Source organism: Dreissena polymorpha, chromosome 2 (genome assembly GCF_020536995.1).
Source record: "Dreissena polymorpha isolate Duluth1 chromosome 2, UMN_Dpol_1.0, whole genome shotgun sequence".
In the NCBI taxonomy this organism is placed as follows: domain Eukaryota; kingdom Metazoa; phylum Mollusca; class Bivalvia; order Myida; family Dreissenidae; genus Dreissena; species Dreissena polymorpha.
In genome coordinates this window covers 148,154,902-148,177,837 of record NC_068356.1, presented here as the reverse complement: position 1 = coordinate 148,177,837, position 22,936 = coordinate 148,154,902, and the positions used below count along the sequence as shown (strand labels likewise).

The 22,936-nt window shown below is 36.9% G+C and overlaps 1 protein-coding gene across 12 annotated transcripts in view; it reads left to right on the top strand.

Moving 5' to 3' along the window:
* LOC127869384 (phosphatidylinositol 4-phosphate 5-kinase type-1 alpha-like) overlaps positions 1-22,936 on the top strand; it is a 75,630-nt gene that overhangs the window by 32,567 nt on the left and 20,127 nt on the right. For 6 of the 12 annotated variants that reach the window (XM_052411920.1, XM_052411917.1, XM_052411915.1 and 3 more), the window contains exons 13-20: positions 3,052-3,184; positions 3,601-3,688; positions 4,587-4,601; positions 9,606-9,638; positions 19,592-19,678; positions 20,640-20,781; positions 21,373-21,545; positions 22,047-22,139. In XM_052411920.1, coding sequence (XP_052267880.1) covers positions 3,052-3,184; positions 3,601-3,688; positions 4,587-4,601; positions 9,606-9,638; positions 19,592-19,678; positions 20,640-20,781; positions 21,373-21,545; positions 22,047-22,139 — 764 coding nt within the window. Of the gene's footprint in view, positions 1-3,051; positions 3,185-3,600; positions 3,689-4,586; positions 4,602-9,605; positions 9,639-11,443; positions 11,462-16,887; positions 16,918-19,591; positions 19,679-20,639; positions 20,782-21,372; positions 21,546-22,046; positions 22,140-22,936 lie in introns of all 12 variants that reach the window. The other 6 variants (XM_052411921.1, XM_052411922.1, XM_052411919.1 and 3 more) reach the window with 6 other exon arrangements.

Genomic DNA, 22,936 nt, shown 5'->3' with positions numbered 1-22,936 from the left:
TTACATTCGGAAGTGTGTATTTCGTATTAAAAACGCGTTAACACCAACTTACGGGAGTGTGTTTCGGATTTACAGTAAAGAAGTGTACCGGCCGTTTGTTCACAAGTTGTTAATGAAGTTGTTAATGATACACACAAATATTCAATCTGTGAAACTCAAACATCGTTATCGTGATAATTGAATGAAGGTGCGAAAATCTGATTAAAGGAGTGTAACGGCCGTTTGTTCACAAGCTGTGAAGAATTAATCAAGATGGTAATAAAACATAACTTCACACGAGCCGCAAAGGCGCCGATCATGACACAACTTCTCATCATTATCTACAATAGCCGGTACATTAAAGGACCTTTTATATAATTAAATGAAGGTGCGAATATCTATTTCCAAACTGTTATGTGCTGAGTAAAGAGGTGTACCGGCCGTTTGTTCACAAGTTGTTAATGATGAGATGAATTTGTCTTGTACTCGCTTCAGTGAGATTATACCTTTTATATGCGTTAATTTGTAGTAGATTGATAAAAATAACAAAAACAGAAAATTAGAGCCCAGAGCCGATAGTGACGAAGATTTTTCGTACATAATTTCCTATAATAACCGAAGCATTCGTCTTTAAAAATAAATTGAATCATGCAAAAAAACCTGCTTCCCGGGAACTTTCTGACAATGAAAGTGAATTTCTGTAAACAATTACCGTGCGTTTGAATGTAACTAAATCGTCTGGAAGGGGGTTTGTTCCGCTATGGAAGGGGGTTTATTCTGCCTGTCTGAAAACTCGAAGGGGGTTTGTTCCGCCTATGCAAAACAAGCGAGGGGGTTTCTTCCGCGTATTCAAACTATGAAAGGGGGTTTCTTCCGCCCTGCCGTTTTTAGCGAAGGGGGTTTCTTCCGGAGGGGGTTTCTTCCGTACACCAAGTTCTATAGTATGCTACTGTTTGCTACATGTGTAAGAAGAAATGCAATACAGATGTGCAAGCCCCTGTGTTGAGAGAGTTACAGAATACTGGATATCTGTCAATAGGCCTGTGGATCTTCAATTTAACGATGTCTGTGTCGAAATTATAATAGTCAAAAAAGGAAGACAATACCAATTATCACAAATGTCTGCTTACAAGTCAGTTTTGAGTCCATTCCCTCTTTAATCATGAGGGTATTTAATTATTTAAGCAAAGCAATACAGGGCTTTCCTTAGACCTCCAATCTCAAGAGTCAATGACTCTTGGGACCAAATTTTCAAGAGTCAAAATCAAATTTGTATGAGTCATAATAATAACGCAGGAGAGTCAATGATCTTTTGTACTTAAAGCGAATTACTGAGATATATATATATATATAAAGCAACAAATTTACAAATATCTAAACATTTATTTCTTAATATATTCCAGTCAATAAAAGAGATAATGCAAACATACATTGTGACCAACATTGTGAAAAATACACTCGCACTTGTAGTGACATACATGTAATATATATCAGGGGTGTCAATTGTCCCAAATTCGAAATACGGAAAATTAAGCAGAGATTCAGAGACCGTATGATAAAGGGAATAGAGGGCAGAGCCCCTCCAGCCCTTGCTTATTGTTATTCTTTATTTTCTTTCTATGTGCAATTTCTTGCGAGTACAATGCAAAATTTTATCAATCAGACCATCCGTAACACCGCATGTGTATTTGTCATTCTATAAAAGATGTTATAAAGACCGTTGGAAATAAATTAAAATCGACGAACCATACCGTATCCGAAAACGGGTAGAGATACGTCGTTTGCGAATGAAATAAAATATGTGTTTTGTTTGTCTGCAGAAAATGAAAGCCAGTAATAAGTAACCTAGCAAATACGCAATTAATATATAATTCAGTTGACATATTGTTTTAAGTATGATATTGCAGTGCTTTACTTTGCTAATAGATAATTTATAGTTGGCGGACAACTATAGCAACGTTCGTAGAATGGTACGGTTTTGGGAAAGTAGCGAAAATGTTTTAAAACAAAACAAAAAGATGTTTCATCAGTTACTTCTCATGTCAGTGCCAGCCGTTTACCATCAAAATACCTCCTTAAACTAACTAATTGGATTTCCTATCATCTCAAAATCGACCCTGGACGGCTCAAATCCGGATTTAATTATTTCATGTGCCATCTTTACCGAGGACGTGCGACAAACACGCCGATTTTCTATGCCGTCTCAAATGGTCAATTATTACACCTATGTTGTAATCAATTAGCAGATGCAGCATCCAAATTTGTCACTTTGCCGCACGGTCAGTTATACCAGTTCTATGGTTATTATTAGCAACTCTGATGCAAAGCGTGTAAATTTACTTTGTAGACAGTACATATGCCAGCATAACTTTCGCGCGTCTTTGAACGGAGCAAACATGGAATAAAACAGGGTTGGGTACACTCTATTCAGCATTGGAAACACATTCTGACATATTGTGGAAGTATTTCTCAAAATATTGTGGATAGGGATGTTATAATTATATATTGGATATTATTAAAACTGACGCGGGTGAGTCCATTCTGTTTTGGTGGGTTGAATACATGTCGTTTCTGCAAACAGCTGATAACAAACGCTCAGATAAATAATGGAACGTTGATACACGCGTCATCAAACCAGCAGTGTTTTAATTGGTCATTATTAGATTTCTCAATGGGCAAAACTCCGCCTACTGGGCGGACTTGTGCTTCAATGATTGGAAACGGGCGATAACGGTTAGCGTCTACCAAAAGATACTCCGCCCCAAGCCAATTATCGATTACTCTTAATAACTTTTGATCTCTTTGACGCAAGTCGGTACATTCCCCCGGGTCAAATGTGACGCATGACGTAATTTTCTCAAGAGTCAAACTAGGGTATTCTGTAATTTTCAAGCGTCAAAACCCGGGAGCTCGGGTCAAAGGAAAGCCCTGCAATATAAGTAATATAACTCTTGTTTACTGTCCACAGGCCCGGTGGTATACCTGCTAAGAATGCTCGAGGTGAAAGACTGCTCCTGTACCTGGTTGTCATAGACATCCTGCATTGTTATATTATCCCCTTTCTGTCCACAGGCCCGGTGGTATACCCGCTAAGAATGCTCGAGGTGAGAGACTGCTACTGTACCTGGGTGTCATAGATATCCTGCAGTGCTACCGGTTCAGGAAGAAGTTTGAGCATACCTTTAAGTCCATGATCGCGGATGGGGTAAGTAGAGCAGTATTCGACTGAGACACAATTCGGGCAAGCAGGTGTAAATGCATGTGTGTAAATTGTCTGCACAGGTCTATCAGGGCCTTTTTAATCCACCTAAAATCGATTTTTTTTAATAAGAGGCTTTACAACGAAAAATTTAATAAAGTGGAAAGTGTCATCCCTGAATAGACTGTGCAGATTGGACAGGCTTATTTGGTCTCTTAACACACATGTATATGGCCTGTTTTAACAGTGCGGAGCTAATTTTGATAAACAGTTAACACAATTCTAAAGTAATTTTTTAAATAACTCAAAATTGTATGCTGACCAATATAAATGATTTCACAGTATTTAACAAATTAAATGCCCAATATTGAACAGTTCTCAGTGATCATGACTTGTCTTAACATGGTTGTCTCTACTTTTAGGACACCGTCTCCGTGACCAACCCAAGCTTCTATTCCGAGAGATTTCAAAAATTCTGTATAAACACTGTGTTCAAAAAGGCACCATCTCGTAAGTAGCTGATGCATGACTGGTCTGTCATCATAGCTTTATTACAGACAATATGAGCTGCGTTGTGGAAAAATAGGGCTTAATGCATGTGGGTAAAGTGTCATCCCAGATTAACCTGTGTGGACTGCACCGGCTAATCAGGGATGACACTTTTGGCCCATACTAGATTTTTCGTTTGGAATAGACTTCCTTTAAACATAAATTCTGTAAAAGCAGAAAAAGTTGTCTCTGATTATCCTGTGTAGACTGCGCCTGCGTCTGCTGAATTTCGAAAATTAGCATTTTCTTCGATTTTTTTGAAAGAATACTATCAGAATAGCAAACAGTTTGGATCCAGATGAGACGCCACATTCTGTGGCGTCTCATCTGGATCCAAACTGTTTGCAAGTGCCTTTAAAATTCGGTACCCGCACTAAAAGGGTTAACATGAATTATGCCCTATATTCCAGAGCAAAGCTCATATGTAGTGCAATAAAAATGTATGTCAAATATTATTGTATTAGTTTAAACATCGCTTCAATTGTCTGCTGTAGGTGCCGTTATCATTAAGTATGAAATGAATTGTTTAAATGTCCCTTCAGTGAACTAAGCAATGAGTTTCTTTTAAGGCATGTATGACCAACATTGATAATTTTACTGCCAAAGTGATTCATGCTGAATCATTTTTAACGTATTTACAAAAAATGTATCCATTTTTTAACCAATGACTACATGAATACAACATGTTTTGACAATATAAGTACATGACATATAAAATGTATTAAATGCAACAAAATGTAAGCAAATAGGGCTTGAAAGTTAGTCATTCATTTAAGACAAAAATGCCCAAGTGTGGAAAATTGGTACAGAATACTGCATAAATCTGCATAAAAGTACAAGCCAGTTTTGCCTATTTCAGAACTAATACAGGATGGTAAATGTCTTTACACTATTTTGGACATGTAGAAATCCTTTGTAGGATGGCATTTATACGGAATAAAACGAGTCTTGTTCTGGGAAAATATGGCATAATGCAGTTGTGTTAAGTGTTGTCCCAGATTAACCTGTGTGGTCCGCACAGGCTTATCAAGGGCTACACTCTCCTCTTTTATGGAATTTGTTGGTTAAATGAAGTCTCTTGTAAAAGAAAATCCAGTTTATATTGAAAATGTTGTCCCTGATGAGCCTGCGTGAACTGCACAGGCTTATCTGGGGAATTCTTTTACACACAGCCCAGCTTTCCCAGAATGGGACGAGGATCATTGAAGCCACTGTAGAGACATTGACACTGGATATTTGTGTAATAATTGGATTGTGAGGTTTAACCCTTTGCATGCTGGGAAATTTGTCGTCTGCTAAAATGTTGTTTGCTAAATTTCGAAAATTAGCATTTTCTTCGTTTTTTTTCAAAGAATACTATCAGAATAGCAAACAGTTTGGATCCTGATGAGACGCCACGTTCTGTGGCGTCTCATCTGGATCCAAACTGTTTGCACAGGCCTTCAAAATTCGGTTCCCACACTGAAAGAGTTATTTTGGATAAAAAACAGGTACTTCATGGGCTACCATTGGGCAATATCGAGTGTACAAGTCTCTACAGTGACCACGCTGTGAATTAACATGTCAAGTCTGACACTCTTGTGAAGTGATTAATAGTCAAGTCTGACACTCTTGTGAAGTGATTAATAGTCAAGTCTGACACTCTTGTGAAGTGATTAATAGTCAAGTCTGACACTCTTGTGAAGTGATTAATAGTCAAGTCTGACACTCTTGTGAAGTGATTAATACTAAAACCACAGAGAGTGTCAAACAGTGCAGTCTGATGACTTGTGCAGCTTTGATTAATGTAGGCACACAATGCCTCTGACATCAATTAATTTGTTATAAGTTATAAATGATCATAGTGTGTTTATCATATAATGGTATATTCTAAAACTCAAACAAGATGTTTAACTTATAGGTGTGTTCATCACCAAATTAAATTAAATGTAATTATTAATAAAACATTCCAATATTTAACAAAAATTACTGGTTTTTTTTCATCAAGAGTTGTTGCCTTTTTTGTTCATAATTCTTTATTATCATATTTTAAGTTCAAATCAAAGACTTATGGCCAAATAGTTGATCCAAATCAAAACCTAACCATTTAGTTTGTTTAACAATGTACCTCTATATAATCATAACATTTTTCTTAGTTATTATAAGACATCAGTTCTTTAAGTTGAAATATTTCCAATCTAATTAGATATAATTCACATGTAGTGTTGGCCCAGTTATTGAGTATTTAATTAACATAATTTCAGTTTGTGTCTCAACTTTTGAAAAAAATTGCATATAAAATCTAATCTGTTACCATTAAACTATCAAACTATGGATTCTGTACACTTCGAATGCTAAAATATTTGATTAAATTTTAAGTCCAGTTGAAACATACCTTTTGATATGAAATAAGGGTCTTGAACTCTGATTGTATGAAGCCTGTTGTAATGGTAAAGGAACATATGAGACCTGATTATGTGGTGGACACTTATGTTTGCCTCATTTATTTCTGTTGATTGCCAGTATGATCTTGTGGTATTTGTAGATTGTGTGATCCCTTTTTTAGCTCTATTGGTCTTATGTGATCCCTTTTCTAGCTCTATTGGTCTTTTTGATGTCTAAAGGGAGGCATATAGTACCATACTGTCAGTCTGTCCACACTTTTGGGGTTTTGCTCTCTTACACAATCAGTTTTCATCTTACCTTCACCAACTTTCTGGAGATTTACAAGTAACTTGGTATAAATGGGAGGAATCATAACACACCCTATAATTGTTTTTTTTCAGCTTCTCTTGTTCAGATGTGTTTTTCTCTTCTATAACTTTCTGAAATTATTACATGAGAGTTTGAACTTTTCTCTTTCCAAGTTAATAATCACATATTTTGAATGACATAGACTTATCAAAAGGCTTGAATCTTGTTGGAAAAAAACTTGTTAGAAGCGATTAGATAAGAAAACTTGTTAGAAGCGATTAGATAAGAAAACTTGTTAGTAGCGATTAGATATGAACTAAGTTCATCAGCTGCTCTTGGGAAACCGATTTTAATCCATGTGTTTAAAGTTTTCTCCCAGATTAGCATGCAAGGTTTTCACAGGCTAATCTGGGATGACCCTTTCTGCTTTTATTGTATTTTTTGTGTAAATAAGTTAATTATTAGCAAAACGCGAGTAAAGGCAGAAAGTGTTGTCCCTGACTAGCTGTATGCACATGCATTAAAGCCTGTTTTCCTAGAATGCGGCTCATACACAATTTATTACTGGCAGATTTCTCAGATAGGCTAAGTCTGCCGTGGGAAAGTGTTGAGTACCGTAATAACATAGAGTAATTACGGTAGGTTTACTGACTGCCTTTATATGGCTGAAATGTGGTTACACATGTAAACAATATAGAGTAATTACGGTAGGTTTACTGACTGCCTTTATATGGCTGAAATGTGGTATCACATGTAAACAAATATAGAGTAATTACGGTAGGTTTACTGACTGCCTTTATATGGCTGAAATGTGGTATCACATGTAAACAAATATAGAGTAATTACGGTAGGTTTACTGACTGCCTTTATATGGCTGAAATATGGTATCACATGTAAACAAATATAGAGTAATTATGGTAGGTTTACTGACTGCCTTTATATGGCTGAAATGGGGTAACACATGTAAACAAATATAGAGTAATTACGGTAGGTTTACTGACTGCCTTTATATGGCTGAAATGTGGTAACACATGTAAACAAATATAGAGTAATTACGGTAGGTTAACTGACTGCCTTTATATGGCTGAAATGTGGTAACACATGTAAACAAATATAGAGTAATTACGGTAGGTTTACTGACTGCCTTTATATGGCTGAAATGTGGTAACACATGTAAACAAATAAACCAAGAGCAGATGAGTTTCACTCTGTAAAGATGGTGTAATGCATGTGCATATAGTGTCATCCCAGATTAGCATATGCAGTCTCTATAAGGACAACACTTTCCGCTTAAACTATATTTTTGATATAAAAAGTCTTTCTTTAATGAAAAATACAATAAAAGCGGAAAGTTTTGTCCCTGATTAGCCTGTGCAGACTGCACTGGCTAATTTAGGACAATCCTTTATGCACACTCACTTAACCCCTTTTTCACAGAGAGAGACGCAAATATATACCCTTTTATTAAATCTTGTATGACACCATACCCGTCTCTCTTGTGCAACCTAGTGGATCCACCAACGTTTAAAGCGTCACATCGCTTCCGAAAACTTGTCGGTCTAGGTAACTCCGACTGTATTGTCAGCTCCGACTGGTTTATCTTAGTCTATGTGTGTAATCTGTTACAAGTTTTGTTGAACCTGTCTGACATCCACGGCCAGAATAGTCTCTGCACCCACAGTTTGATAGGCTTTTGAATAAATCAGCCGTCAGGGTTTATGAAACCCTCATTTAGTGTTACCCATGGCTGGAATTTCTATTACACCCACAGTTTGATTTGCTTTCATATGAGTAATTAATCGGAAGTCAAGGCTTATGAAACCTGCTGTCTATGTTTATAAAACTCTCAGTCAATGTATTATTAACCAAAATTATTTTATTAAGCGATGGTCAAGCTTTATGAAACCTGAGGTGTGTGATCATGAAACCACTGTCTGTATTCTATGAACATAAATCAATTTAAAAAAGTCTAAATAGGTATATTAATATGATACTTATTGTTTAAAATGCATAATAACAGGCAAAATACATAGCAATTACAAGCTTGTTTCGCATGGTTGAATTTTCTTAAGCCCTTTATAAATGAAATATACTTTGTTACAGCAACACATAACATCTGGCACCCACGGCTGTTATGCTAAGTTACAGGTTAAACTGTCAGCCTTGTTCTGGGATAAGGGGGTTTAATGCATTTATGTACAGGCGTATCAGGGACAACACTATCCACTTTTATGTTTGTTTTCGATTTAAGGAATTCTCTTCTTAGCGAAATTCAGCTTCTGTGGAAATTGTCGAACCTGATTATCCTGTGCGTTGAACATGCTAATCTGTGATAACTCTTGCACATTTGCATTAAGCCCTATTTTTACAGAGTGAAGTTCATAGTATTGGCTGTATGGTCTAGACTATGGGCCAAGTTTTATGGAACACATTATTCATAGTGTTTTTTTTACGTTGTGTTGATTTCCTGAACATTATAGAAAATAGACAGTGGGTAACAGGGCCGTGGGTGTCAGACTTGGACTGTGTAGTGGCATCTAGTGACGTAATATCTGGAATATTGATTGGAATATATATCTTAGTTCCTTAATGTCATAATATGCAGTATTATTTTGGAATGTTATAATGAAATATTGAAATTGAGCCTCGCTCTGGGAAAATGAGGCTTAATGCATGTGGTAAAATATTGTCCAAATTAAGTGGCTCAGTCCGCACAGATTAATAAGGGACAACCATTTCAGCATTTGTGGAATTTTGCATTAGAAGGCTGTAAACAACAATCGGTGTTGGCAGAAAAAATGTTGCACCTTCTTAGCCTGTGTAGTCTGCACAGGCTAATCTTGAACAAATGTACGCACATGCATTAAACCCTGTTTTCCCAGAGTGTTAGTTCAATAATATTTATTTATTGAGGGTTTAATTCGTATCGATCCTGAAACTTCAATTTTTGTAAAAGGTCATCAACAAAAACTACATCTGCATATATAACACTAACAGACACCTATTTTTTCTAATAGTTTACTTGAGGAAAACTTTGCCCTGATTAATACCCATTGGAAATGAACAAAACCTAAATTTTGAGATTTTATCACTTCATTATGTATTTTCTCTGTTGTTTAAGGAACCTCAAGTGCCATTATTAATTCATAAATGGAAACAGAATAACCAGCATCAATAATTTTTCATTATTTTTTGTATTCTTTAGGCAGGGCCTGGTTTGGTCTTGGTTGGGATCAAGGTATATCCTAAATTACCTCCCTTTGCTGCACACCTCCATAATATGCAGCATTAATACTCTGTGTAAAGAGAATCATTGCTCTGTGTTCATGGAATCATTACCTATTTTTGCTGTCCAACTGCCCTGTGTTCACTGAACCATTGGGAACTCCTTTTCAAAATTGTTTCTGAATTGATAGCATGTAATTTCCCTGACACACTGACTTCATACCATAGAGTGAAAAAAATCCGTCATTTAACAATTCAAATATTAAATACTTGTGCTCAGTGTTCATGGAATCCATACCTGTGAGTTTACTCTTTGTTGAAACGAGTTGATGTTTCATTATTCTGAACTAATGAACCACTGCACTACTTGTTAATTGTATCCACTGCTCTGAATTCATTGAATCCTATTTTCCAAGTTTTAATAAAGCCCTTTCCTGTTTTGCCAGATCAATTGTAGAACTTAGCATGGTCATAATGAGTTCAATTATAAAAGTCTGTAATTATTATCCACCACAAATTGTATTCAACAATCTTTTCGTTCAATTTCTACCCAACAGCATTCAAACACTCACCTTTCAACTCTTCCTGATGTTCAGAATTACCCAAATTAAATGTACATTGCACCATAAACATTACAAATACATGATCATCAATAAGCTCATATATTGCTCTCACTAATAAAATTGTATTATACATTTATATCATTTTTTAGAAACCTTCTATTTATTATTTAATCTCTGAAATCACAAATAAAGCATTCACTGTCATCAATAGTCATACCTTAACCCGTTTATGCCTAGTGGACTCTCCCATCCTTCTTAATTGGATCCATTTATTTCCAAAATTATGGATGTTTAGTATATTTATGCCCCCCTTCGAAGAAGAGGGGGTATATTGTTTTGCACATGTCGGTCTGTCCGTCTACCAGATGGTTTCCGGATGATAACTCAAGAACGCTTAGGCCTAGTTATTTCTATATTTAGAATATTTCTTACCGAAATTCCTTTAAGCAAACAGAGCAGAACCAGATGAGACGCTGCATTATGTGCCGTCTCATCTGGGTCTACGCTGTTTTCCAAGGCCTTTTTTCTAGACGCTAGGCATAAATGGGTTAAGCTCGCCTCAGCAAGTTCTCTCATCGAGCTAGCCATCATGGTCCTCCTAAGTCATAAGTTGCTTATCATATGTCGTCAACTTAAACCCTTTACCACTTAGATACGCATTTTCAGGCATTTGTAGTCCCTTAGAAAGTAATAATTAATTTAAGATCTTATTTACTAGATTGAAGTTTTTAAGGCTTCATTTCCAGACCTTGGATACTGATGAGCAGCAAACAGCATAAAACCTGAACAGATTGCAAGTTACTCGCAGGCTTTTCTGGTTTTATGCTGGTTTTAAAAGCTATTTTCACTTTGCTTCTAAGTGGGAATGGGTTAAGCCTGTAGCCACTTGAGATACAGTACACATTTTTCATCCAATATCAATGCAACTTGGTAAGAATGCTATATTTATAATGTCCAGGCCAAAAGGAATACGACTCCTGTGTTTCCAAAAATTAGGTCAAAAGGTCAAATCATAGAAAAGCCTTTGTCAACTGTTTAGCCCACATTTATTACGCAGTCTTGATGAAAATGGTCACAATGTTAGCTGGACAATGTCTAGGGAAAGGAAAATCTGGGTCATGCGCATTTAGAAACTAGGTCAACCGTGCAAACAGGTGACAGCTTAAGGCTCATCATGTACCTTGATTTTTGTTGTGAAATGAAACTAATTTATGTGTTTACAAATCATTTTTGTTATATTCTTTTTCTTCTAAAGCGAAAATGTTTCGTCGATGTAAGTTTGCACCAGTAGCGTTGAGTGTTTATACTTTTAATTATATTCTATTGTTCTCATTTGGAATGCCTTAAATTTGTTGGTATGACACCATTAATATCTTAATTACTAAGTTGCTAGTAAGTTTTGACTGCATATTGTGTGTCACAAATTTGCTACTAATCTGGATGCCACCTGTGACTACTCTATAAACTTGTTTTCTTTTTTATCTTACCTGAGAACAATGTGCTCATGGTGAGCCTTTGTGATCATCTTATGTCTATCTTGCGTTGTCCGTCATGCATCCTACCTCATCCGGCAATATTTACCTTGTTAACACTCTAGAGGTCACATTAATTTTAAATCTTTATGAAACTTGGTCAGAACACATATACCAATTATATCCTGGACCAATTCAAGAATGGTTCCAGTTGGTTGAAAAACATGACTCCCAGGGGGGGCGTGGCAGTTTTCATTATATGGCCTAAATGAAACCATGTTTACAATCTACAAGTAACATTTATTGTCCAATCTTCATGAAACTGAGTCAGACAATTATTTCTAATGATATCTTGGATGAGTTCCAAATTGGTTCTGGTCTGTTGAAAAACATCGCTGCAATGGGCAGGGCAGTTTTCCTTATATGGCTATTGTAAAACCATGTTAATACTTTAGAAGTCACATTTATGGTCTAATCTCCATGAAACAATGTTAGAACATTTGTTGTAATGATGTCTTGGATGAGTTCTGGTTTGTTGAAAAACATGGCCGCCAGGGTGTGGGGCATTTTTAGCTCGTTGTTTTGGAGAAAACCCGAGGTATTGTCATAGCCAGCTCGTTGTGTCGTCCGCCGTCTGACGTTCGCCGTCTGCGTCGTTCTAAAATCTTAACATTGGCTCTAAAATCTAATTGCTTCCACCTACAACTTTGAAACTTCATATGTAGATGCACCTTGATGAGTTCTATACGCCACACCCATTTTGAGGTCACTAGGTCAAAGGTCAAGGTCACTGTGACCTCTAAAAAAAATTAAAAAAAATTCTGACATGCTTTCATGTATTCAAAACTGCCCTCGTAGCCGAGCGTGGCACCCGTTATGCGGTGCTCTTGTTCCCTATATGGCTATAGCAAATCTTGTCAACACTATTGAAGTCACATTTTAGTCCAGTCTTCATGAAACTTGGTTAGAACGTTTGTTCTTATGATATCTGGGCTTAGTTCGAAAATGGTTACAGTTCATTGAAAAACATGGCTGCCTGGGGGCCGGGCAGTCTTCCTTTAATAGCTATAGCTTAACCCAGTGTCCGACAAATTTCTTATTTTTCAGGTAGCCCACTGGGCTACCAATAAAAATATTTGGTAGCCCATAAAATTTTCCTACAAAATGATAAGAGGCAGGTTTTCATCTTCATTTTATTCCTTCATTTACATATATATAATATGTATACATACATATACATAAAACAGCAAGTAGTCTGATGTACACAGTCAATATCTTAAATTAATGTTACAGTACAGGCACCGTGTACTTAAATGTAAATGTACCAAAGAAAATCATATGCTACATGTAGATATTACATGTATGTGCACATGTTTGTGTACTTAAATTCGGACAGCACGTTAAGTCGTAAACGTAAATAAAGCGTTTAGATGATCAATACGATTGACTCGTATGGTGTTAATCAATGCAATTGCCCTTTTTAACAACAAATACCGATTTTCAAGAAATCAAGAGTATTAAATCATTTATTTACTTGTGTCCGACTTTAAGTACTGTCCGAATTTACGTATTCCATTCGTATGTTACGACACTTGTGTGCAGTCAGTATACAATACAATAATTGTTTCAATAATGAAGGAACTGATACAGCGTAACGGTAACGATACAGCGTGTTTACATGATATTTTATTAAGAGAAAATGTCAATGCAAAATAATTCGCGAGATACCCCGGTACTTTAGTTGAAATTCACAACGAAACTTTTAATGGAAAATAAATGATCTCAATGTTGTACCCGCTACGAAATTTTTATTATTTACAAATAAATACACCCACGCCAATTTTCGCGCGCTTTTTATCAGGACAAAGAAATTTATTTCTTAAATGTAGAATTTTGTAACCTAAAATAGCTGTACACAACGCGTGCAAACCGTGGCAGGTTACTTACGCATGTTGCAATACAACGGTCCTGATTGGGAGCTAATTTCATCATATCTTTAAATAGAACCATATGCCGAAATTCATTTGACACTTTAGGAAAATTTCAAACGTTTGTGTTTATGACTCTTATCGTCTATATTACCCACCCATAATTTGGTTTTAAAAATATAAATCGGGCATATATGGGATTATTGATTTACAGTCGATTAATCCAATTATTAATTGACAATGCAAACTAATTAGCAGGTGTTAACCCCGTTCACAAAGTTGTCATTAATATTCATTTTCGGTTTCGTTACCGTTTTGAAGAATCCGCTATTATTTTGATTTATTTAATGTTTGGCGTCCTTGGATATTTAACGATATCAAAAACGTTGTCGCTATTACTCATTGTTGCGGTTAACAAAGAATTCCAAACTGCGAAATGATGTTGCATCATGTGCGCCAACTATCCAACCGGCTCTCATTATATTATTAGCAGACGACAAATGTTGATTCTGATTGGATGATTAAAATACACTGTTACTGTTGAAGACATTACCGCAAGTGATCGGTGACTGATAAGATAATAGATTGCACTTTGTTATCGGATTATAAGCAATACACAGTGTACAAACACATGGTCAGCGTGTTTATTCTACGTATGTCCGTCAATAAACCGGGCTACCGATCTTATAGATTTATAGTAGCCCGGCGGGCGTCAGCTGGAAAATTTCAGTAGCCCGATGAAAATTTTCGGTAGCCCCCGGGCTCCGGGCAATGGATTTGTCGGACACTGCTTAACCTTGATAAATCTCAAGAAGTCACATTAATATTCCAATCTGTATTAAACTTTCTCAGAACATTTGCTTAAAGAAAGTAGGCTGAGTTTCAAAATGATAATTGTTTGTCGAAAAACATGGCCGCCAGGATGCTGGACATTTTTCCTTATATGGCTATAGGGAAACCTTTTTTACACTCTTGAAGTCACATTTTTTGTGCAATTTAGATGAAACACTTGTTCAAATGACTTCTTGGTCTAGTTTGAAAATTCTCCTGGTTTCTTTAAAAAAAAAACATGGTTGCGGGGGGGGGGGGGGGGGGGGGGGGGGTTCCTTCTGTTGCTATATTGAAAACTTGTTTACGCTATATTGGCCATATTTATTGGCCAATTTTATGAAACATTGGTCAGAACAGAATAGTCAAGTTTCCTTGGGTCTCAGGTGAGCGCCTCAGGGCCCATGGCCCTATTGTTTTTTATTGTATCTATAATGCAGCATTAATGATGTTTACGTTGGTTCCATGATTTTTTGAGTTTGCTGTGTACGGTATTTGTTTTTAAATAACAGAAAGGTTTTATTTAATGTAATGAAAACATCATTTCAAGATGTTACTTTACTAGTATGATACACTGTAACTGTAATATAGTGTGGATAATGGGGTCCAAGCCACAAACCTGCGTTTTTAACAGACTTCATTATTGTTATTAATTCAGTGCTCATATGATATATTGTGACATTTAGTCATTCGCTAATACTTGCATATGAACCCCTAGAAAAATCTGGTCATCTGGTCCTAGGTAACCTGGCCCATGATTATACAGAATGTTTTGCCAAATCTTGATTTTCATATGTTCTCCACTTGCTGGGCATTAGATTTGATGTAAAAGTTTCCTTTAAGTTCAAATAAAGTTAAGATTTTTCTGGGATGCTTGAGCCAGCAGTGCTCCAGCTAGGCCTAAATTGAAGGGCGCCGCGCCCTGCCCTCCCGAACCTCCTCCCCCCCCCCCCCCAGAACCTCCGCCCTGCCCCCCCCCCTCAAAAAAAAAACCAAAAAAAAAACAAAATTATATTTTTTTTTTTTTTTTTTTTACATATGATAATTCATAAATCTCTTATTACATTGTAATTAGTTTAATCCTCATTGTAGACATTATATTTGAATGGTTTAATAATAATGGGAATAATACAATTATTTATAACATATAAATTAACATGCAATAGAAAGCATTCCAGAAACACCCGCGCGCTCGAACGTGCGCTTTTCACAAAATACTGCGCGTCGTAAGTGCCCTTTTCACAAAATACTGCGCATCGCAGTGCCCTTTTGACAAAAAAGCCCCCCTGCCCTTTTCAAATCCTAGCTGGAGCACTGCAGCCAGTGCAGTCCAGAGCCAGTGCAGTCCAGAGCCAGTGCAGTACAGGATCGCTATGGGACTATGGATATACTCAACTCATATATCATGTTCAAATTTGGATTTCTTTTCAATTGTTATACCTTTTCAGGAATTTTTTCACCAAAATTGCAGCCTCTTACAGGCTGTTTCCCAATTGCAGAAATTCCATATTTTCCCAAAAATCTTAGCAAAATTTTCCCAATATGATGCCAAATTTTACCAATAAACTTAATATTTGGTTTATTGCGTTAATTATACAGCAATATAATTGGTAGCACACTATAATAGACATTAAAAAATGACATTAAGTATGCACTTATTAACAATTGATTAACTTTAGTTTATAATCATATTAATTATGTTTCATTTGTCCCAATATCATGGTACATTTATATTGCGCTATTTATCCCAAATCTAAAAGGCACAGGCTGAAAATTTTAAGCAAAAAAAAATCAATGCTTATATTGTAGGTCATTTTAGAACTGGTATTAGTTTGCAAGTTTCTGTTCATTTTTAAGAATGTTTGTTAATTGAAACACAGTGTTGTGTGCAATTTTAGTTCATTGTTTGTGTTTTAAAATTAGTTGTCATAAGCATTATTGTCAGAATTGTTTCACTTTTTTTTATTTGTTATTTGTTAACAGTCATCATGTATTTAATGAAATAGAAGAAATATGCTCTCTTATATGCTGAGTTATTGAATGCTTTAATTTGTTGCATGTTTTAAGAGTCATTCTTAAATGAATCTTGTCAAAAATAGCCTGTGATATAGTTGCTGATATGTATTTTAAGTAACTACAACGAATGATTAGACTTACACAATAGTGAAATGCATAATTAATTAAACATAGATTGGCCCTCACTGAACTAAAATATATAAAAGGGTTTGATATTCCAAGAATTTCCAGTGATGTATTTTTGTGTGTGCAAAAATATGATTACAAGAGCATGGTTTGTTGTATTTGTTGTTGTTGTTTCCATATTGACATACATTTTTGATATGAATAATGCATAGTAGTTCCATTACTCTCCCAGTGGGGCTCAAACCATGCATAAGTAAGCGGCAAGGCAGACAACATACCTATTAAACGTTTTTGAACCTAAATTATAACATCTTATCAATTAATTACAGACAATTTCCGCCAGCACGGCCACCATGGGGGTGAGAGAAACAGGACTTGGCCTTGCCTGAAATATGTCTCTTGCAGTCTCTCATAACTGTTTCTCAATGTGTTCAATTAAAAAAAAACATATAAGAATTGCTCTGGAAAAACAAGTCTTAATGGATGTGCGTAGTGTCCACTCAGATGAGACTGTGCAGTCCAAAGAGTCTAATTGGGGATACAGTTCTGTGCAGTCCAAAGAGTCTAATTGGGGATACAGTTCTGTGCAGTCCAAAGAGTCTAATTGGGGATACAGTTCTGTGCAGTCCAAAGAGTCTAATTGGGGATACAGTTCTGTGCAGTCCAAAGAGTCTAATTGGGGATACAGTTCTGTGCAGTCCAAAGAGTCTAATTGGGGATACAGTTCTGTGCAGTCCAAAGAGTCTAATTGGGGATACAGTTCTGTGCAGTCCAAAGAGTCTAATTGGGGATACAGTTCTGTGCAGTCCAAAGAGTCTAATTGGGGATACAGTTCTGTGCAGTCCAAAGAGTCTAATTGGGGATACAGTTCTGTGCAGTCCAAAGAGTCTAATTGGGGATACAGTTCTGTGCAGTCCAAAGAGTCTAATTGGGGATACAGTTCTGTGCAGTCCAAAGAGTCTAATTGGGGATACAGTTCTGTGCAGTCCAAAGAGTCTAATTGGGGATACAGTTCTGTGCAGTCCAAAGAGTCTAATTGGGGATACAGTTCTGTGCAGTCCAAAGAGTCTAATTGGGGATACAGTTCTGTGCAGTCCAAAGAGTCTAATTGGGGATACAGTTCTGTGCAGTCCAAAGAGTCTAATTGGGGATACAGTTCTGTGCAGTCCAAAGAGTCTAATTGGGGATACAGTTCTGTGCAGTCCAAAGAGTCTAATTGGGGATACAGTTCTGTGCAGTCCAAAGAGTCTAATTGGGGATACAGTTCTGTGCAGTCTAAAGAGTCTAATTGGGGATACAGTTCTGTGCAGTCCAAAGAGTCTAATTGGGGATACAGTTCTGTGCAGTCCAAAGAGTCTAATTGGGGATACAGTTCTGTGCAGTCCAAAGAGTCTTATTGGGGATACAGTTCTGTGCAGTCCAAAGAGTCTAATTGGGGATACAGTTCTGTGCAGTCCAAAGAGTCTTATTGGGGATACAGTTCTGTGCAGTCCAAAGAGTCTAATTGGGGATACAGTTCTGTGCAGTCCAAAGAGTCTAATTGGGGATACAGTTCTGTGCAGTCCAAAGAGTCTAATTGGGGATACAGTTCTGTGCAGTCCAAAGAGTCAAATTGGGGATACAGTTCTGTGCAGTCCAAAGAGTCTAATTGGGGATACAGTTCGGAAACTTGTGTCCCTGCTTAGCCTGTGCAGTTTGCACAGGAAAATTTAGGATTACACTTAACACACATGCATTAAGCCCAGTTTTGCTACATGAGTCTCAAATTAATATTCTCATTTTCTTAGCCCAGCGGTTATGTACTTGCTTATTTTGCAGACAGGCATCTTGTTTTGATTCAGGAAACATTTGCTTTTCTGCTGTTAATTTGCAGTTGGTAGTCTTTCATCTTGAGGTTATGCCTACAAGATTATGGGATTCTACTTCTGTTCACTCTAGCATTATACATTTTTCCATTTCTCTGCATTTCATGCGTCAATGGTCTTAATTGTAAATCTTCAAGATTTATTTAGTCTCTTTCTGAACTCTGCCACACTGTAACAATCTTTCCTCATAAGATCATGCCTGCATTTGCTGAACGTCCTAGTCTGTTGGATGTTTAATGCCTATGTGACTAGTTCTATGAAAATAGAGCCTTATGCATGTGCATAAAGTTTTGTCCCAGATAAGCCTGTGCTGTCTGCACAGGCTAATTAGGGACAACATTTTCTGCCTAGACTGGATTTTTATTGAGAAGAATCATAATTTAAACACAAAACTCCGCAAAAGGCTGAGAGTGTCATCTATGATTAGCCTGTGTAGACTGCACAGGCTACTGTGGGATGTTATTTTATGCATTTGCATTAAACCCAGTTTCAATAGGTAAATGAATTATAAGCATGTGTGAACTTGTTTTCTTTTTGTGCAAACGTGTCAAGAAGTGCTCCATAAAGAAATGTATCAGCAATGATACATTTCCTTATCTTGAATATGTTTTCCCAAAATAACCTTAATTTAATCTTGTTTTTGTGTGGGAAATGCTATTATTAAACACTATGTACTTGTGCATAATTTCTTAGTCTGTCTGTATGACATATGAGTACTTTTATCTCTTCCCTCAGTTACATGCTTTCGACTTTACTTTTGTGTATGTTGGTTTCATAACTATGGCATTTTTTTGTTGATTTGTAATTTACAAATTAACAATGTCCCATATATTTTAAAAATATTTTGGACACATATACTGGAATATACACTTGTAAAAAATAATATGAAATATAAATACTAATAAAATAAGATTTTTAATTGTACTTTAATTGTACTTTTTACTTAAGACAAAAATATTTTAAAATTTATTTATTAATAACATCAAAACTAAAACCGAACATAATCAATTTTTGTACTTTCTTTTTAAGTTATTTTACCCAAGTGTACATAGTAGCTTCTTTCAGCCTATTATACATTTGTAATCCATTTTATCTTTGTGTCTATTAATTATCCTGTGGCTCATTGTTTCTTTGTGTCTGTTAATTCCCTTGTGGCTCATTCTTTCAGCACTCAAACATTCCCCGTCCAAGAAGAAGCCAGGTGACCGCGGTCCTCGCTCGCAGAGTATGAACGACTATGACGACAAACTACCGGGTGAGAAATAGTGGATATAATTCCAATACCACCCCTCATTTTGCTGCCTCAAGACAAACGTTGTGATGAAAAACATAAAAAATGCCTTTTATAATTTTGCATACCCTTAATTTCACATTCTTTAGTTATGAGCCGCTTCATGTGAAAATAGTTCTTCTGCCATATGCAGCCATGCATTCTTGTCTGGAGCTAACCTGTCCTCAATGAAGTCATGTCTGCTTTTGGTTGTCTCATTATGGTGCAGGTTAGATCTTACCCACAATGCTGGATTGTGCAGGTTGATTTGAGCTTTGCTGGCCTCACATGGCATAAGACCCATTTTTGCATGACATGGCTCAGGTTTTGATCAGTAAGACATTTTTCCATTTCCCCTTTTTATCTTATTATGTCCCTTATTAAAAAATTAACGGTATATATCGTTGAACTTAATAGTAGGTTGATTAGTTGGTTGGTCAGTTGACCATTCATTTCTGCAAAAATCTAAAGAACAGTATGACCTACTACCATCCAAATGTTGTAACAGTCACTTTAGAGGCAAGGAAGAAGCTAATCAAATTTGAGGATAACAGGCCAAAAGTCAAGGAAACGGAGGCTTGTTAAAGTAAATTTGTAACAGTTGCTTCAGAATAATTATCTTTAAAACAATTTTACCTGCTTCCATGCAAATCTGTTTGTTTGTTACTTGGAAGAGAAGATTTCTATTGAATTTGACATCTTTAGGTCAAAAGTCAAATGCAATTGTTACTTCAGATTCATTTAAGTAATTACTCAAATACAATTATATTAAGTTCTAAATAATGAATGATATGGTACTTCAGATTCATTTAAGTAATTACTCGAATACAATTATCTAGAGTTTAATGTATTTAAAATGTGTATAATAACTCTTGTACTTCAATACTGGCCATTAGAAGTAATCTTGTAAAATAATGCATATGAAGATTGGGCCTATCAATTGCAGGAACCACAGGCGCCAGACCGGATCTTCTGATTGGCAGTTCCACTTCGTCAACTCCGCCCCCTTCATTTGACGAGGCAGTGACAGGTGCCCGCCCCCGCACCCACACCACCCCCCTACCTGTCGTACACACGGACACTTACAGGTGAGCGTGCTGATCATAGTCAAGTAGATGATGGAGCCTTGTTCTGAGAAAAACATGCTTAATGCATGTGAGTACAGTGTCCCAGAATTGCCTGTACAGTTCGCACTGGTTTATTAAGGACAATATTTTCTGCAAAGACTTGATTTTGGTTTAGAAAAGTCTTCCTTTAAATAAGAAATTCCATATAAATGGAAAGTGTCGTCCCTGCTGAGACTGTGTGTACTGTATAGGCAAATCAGGGACAACTTAGTACACACATGAATTAAGCGCCATGTTTACAGAGGTTCATTGATTTTCACAGTCTTATGTTGTGACCAGTAACATTTTATATCAGTTAATTATTCTTAATAAATCTCAAGTCATAAAAAAAATCTGCATGCTGTGAAATGCAGCTGTGTAAAGCCCTATTTAATATAACACTGAAAAGTATTTGTTAGAAAAAAATAAAATACATGAATTTCCTAATGTTTGTGAAAACAACAGAATTTTTCCCTATTTACAGGGCCACAGCCCCGTTCCTACAGTGTTGAAAATAAAAAAAACCATCAAGAACTTTGAAATTCTCAAATGATATCCAACCTGTTATTACAGATCAGAGAGGCCGGACCCGATGTTGTTTCGTACGATCCCCCAGCAGGACGCGGTGGCCAAGATCCGTCAGTCTCCCGTGAGTGTGTCAGAGTCGACTCCGACCTACACTGACTACACTGAGGGGACCCCCAGCTACACTCCCTCCAGTCCAAGCATGTCTAGCGATGTACTGGGTATGTGGGGCTTTCCAAGAAAATCTTTGAGTGTGCCTCTTTGCATTCCAAAACAGCGGCTTTATTTGATTGCTGGCTTGAACTCCAATATTTGGTGCCTGCGAGTTCTATATCATATGAGACTCACTATGGGAAAACAGGGCTTAATGCATGTGCGTGTAGTGTCCCCCAGATTGGCCTACGCAGTCCACACAGGCTAATTAGGGAGAAAACAATCCGCTTTTATGTTTATTTTGTTAATAGGAAGTCTTTTCAGAGCAAATAATCTGAATATGCGGAAAGTGTCATACCTGGTTAGGCGGTGCATACTGCACAGGCTTATCTGGGACGACACTTTACACACATGCATGAAACCTAACTTTCCCAAAAGGCTTGTTTTATTTTGCTGGAAGTCCAGTGTCCCCAGAATGAGGCTTTATTGACCTCTATTCACCTCATTAGTTGCACTAATGACCATTGTTAACCTCTGCACTGATGTATTGACCTCTTTGCACTCCCCAGATGCTGCCATCCCCAACCTGCCAGTGGACTCAGCCACCCCCTCCCTGAACAGTTCCCCTACCAAGTTCATGGCTCTGTCCCACATAGAGAACTGTAAGTTATCATAGCCAGGGATAAACTATGGTGCTCTGTCCCACATAGAGAACTGTAAGTTATCATAGCCAGGGATAAACTATGGTGCTCTGTCCCACATAGAGAACTGTAAGTTATCATAGCCAGGGATAAACTATGGTGCTCTGTCCCACATAGAGAACTGTAAGTTATCATATCCAGGGATAAACTATGGTGCTCTGTCCCACATAGAGAACTGTAAGTTATCATAGCCAGGGATAGACGATAGTGCTCTGTCCCACATAGAGAACTGTAAGTTATCATAGCCAGGGATAGACTATAGTGCTCTGTCCCACATAGAGAACTGTAAGTTATCATAGCCAGGGATAAACTATGGTGCTCTGTCCCACATAGAGAACTGTAAGTTATCATAGCCAGGGATAGACGATAGTGCTCTGTCCCACATAGAGAACTGTTAGTTATCATAGCCAGGGAAAGACTATTGTGCTCTGTCCCACATAGAGAACTTAAGTTATCATAGCCAGGGATAGACTATAGTGCTCTGTCCCACATAGAGAACTGTAAGTTATCATAGCCAGGTATAGACTATAGTGCTCTGTCCCACATAGAGAACTGTAAGTTATCATAGCCAGGGATAGACTATAGTGCTCTGTCCCACATAGAGAACTGTAAGTTATCATAGCCAGGGATAGACTATAGTGCTCTGTCCCACATAGAGAACTTAAGTTATCATAGCCAGGTATAGACTATAGTGCTCTGTCCCACATAGAGAACTTAAAGTTATCATAGCCAGGTATAGACTATAGTGCTCTGTCCCA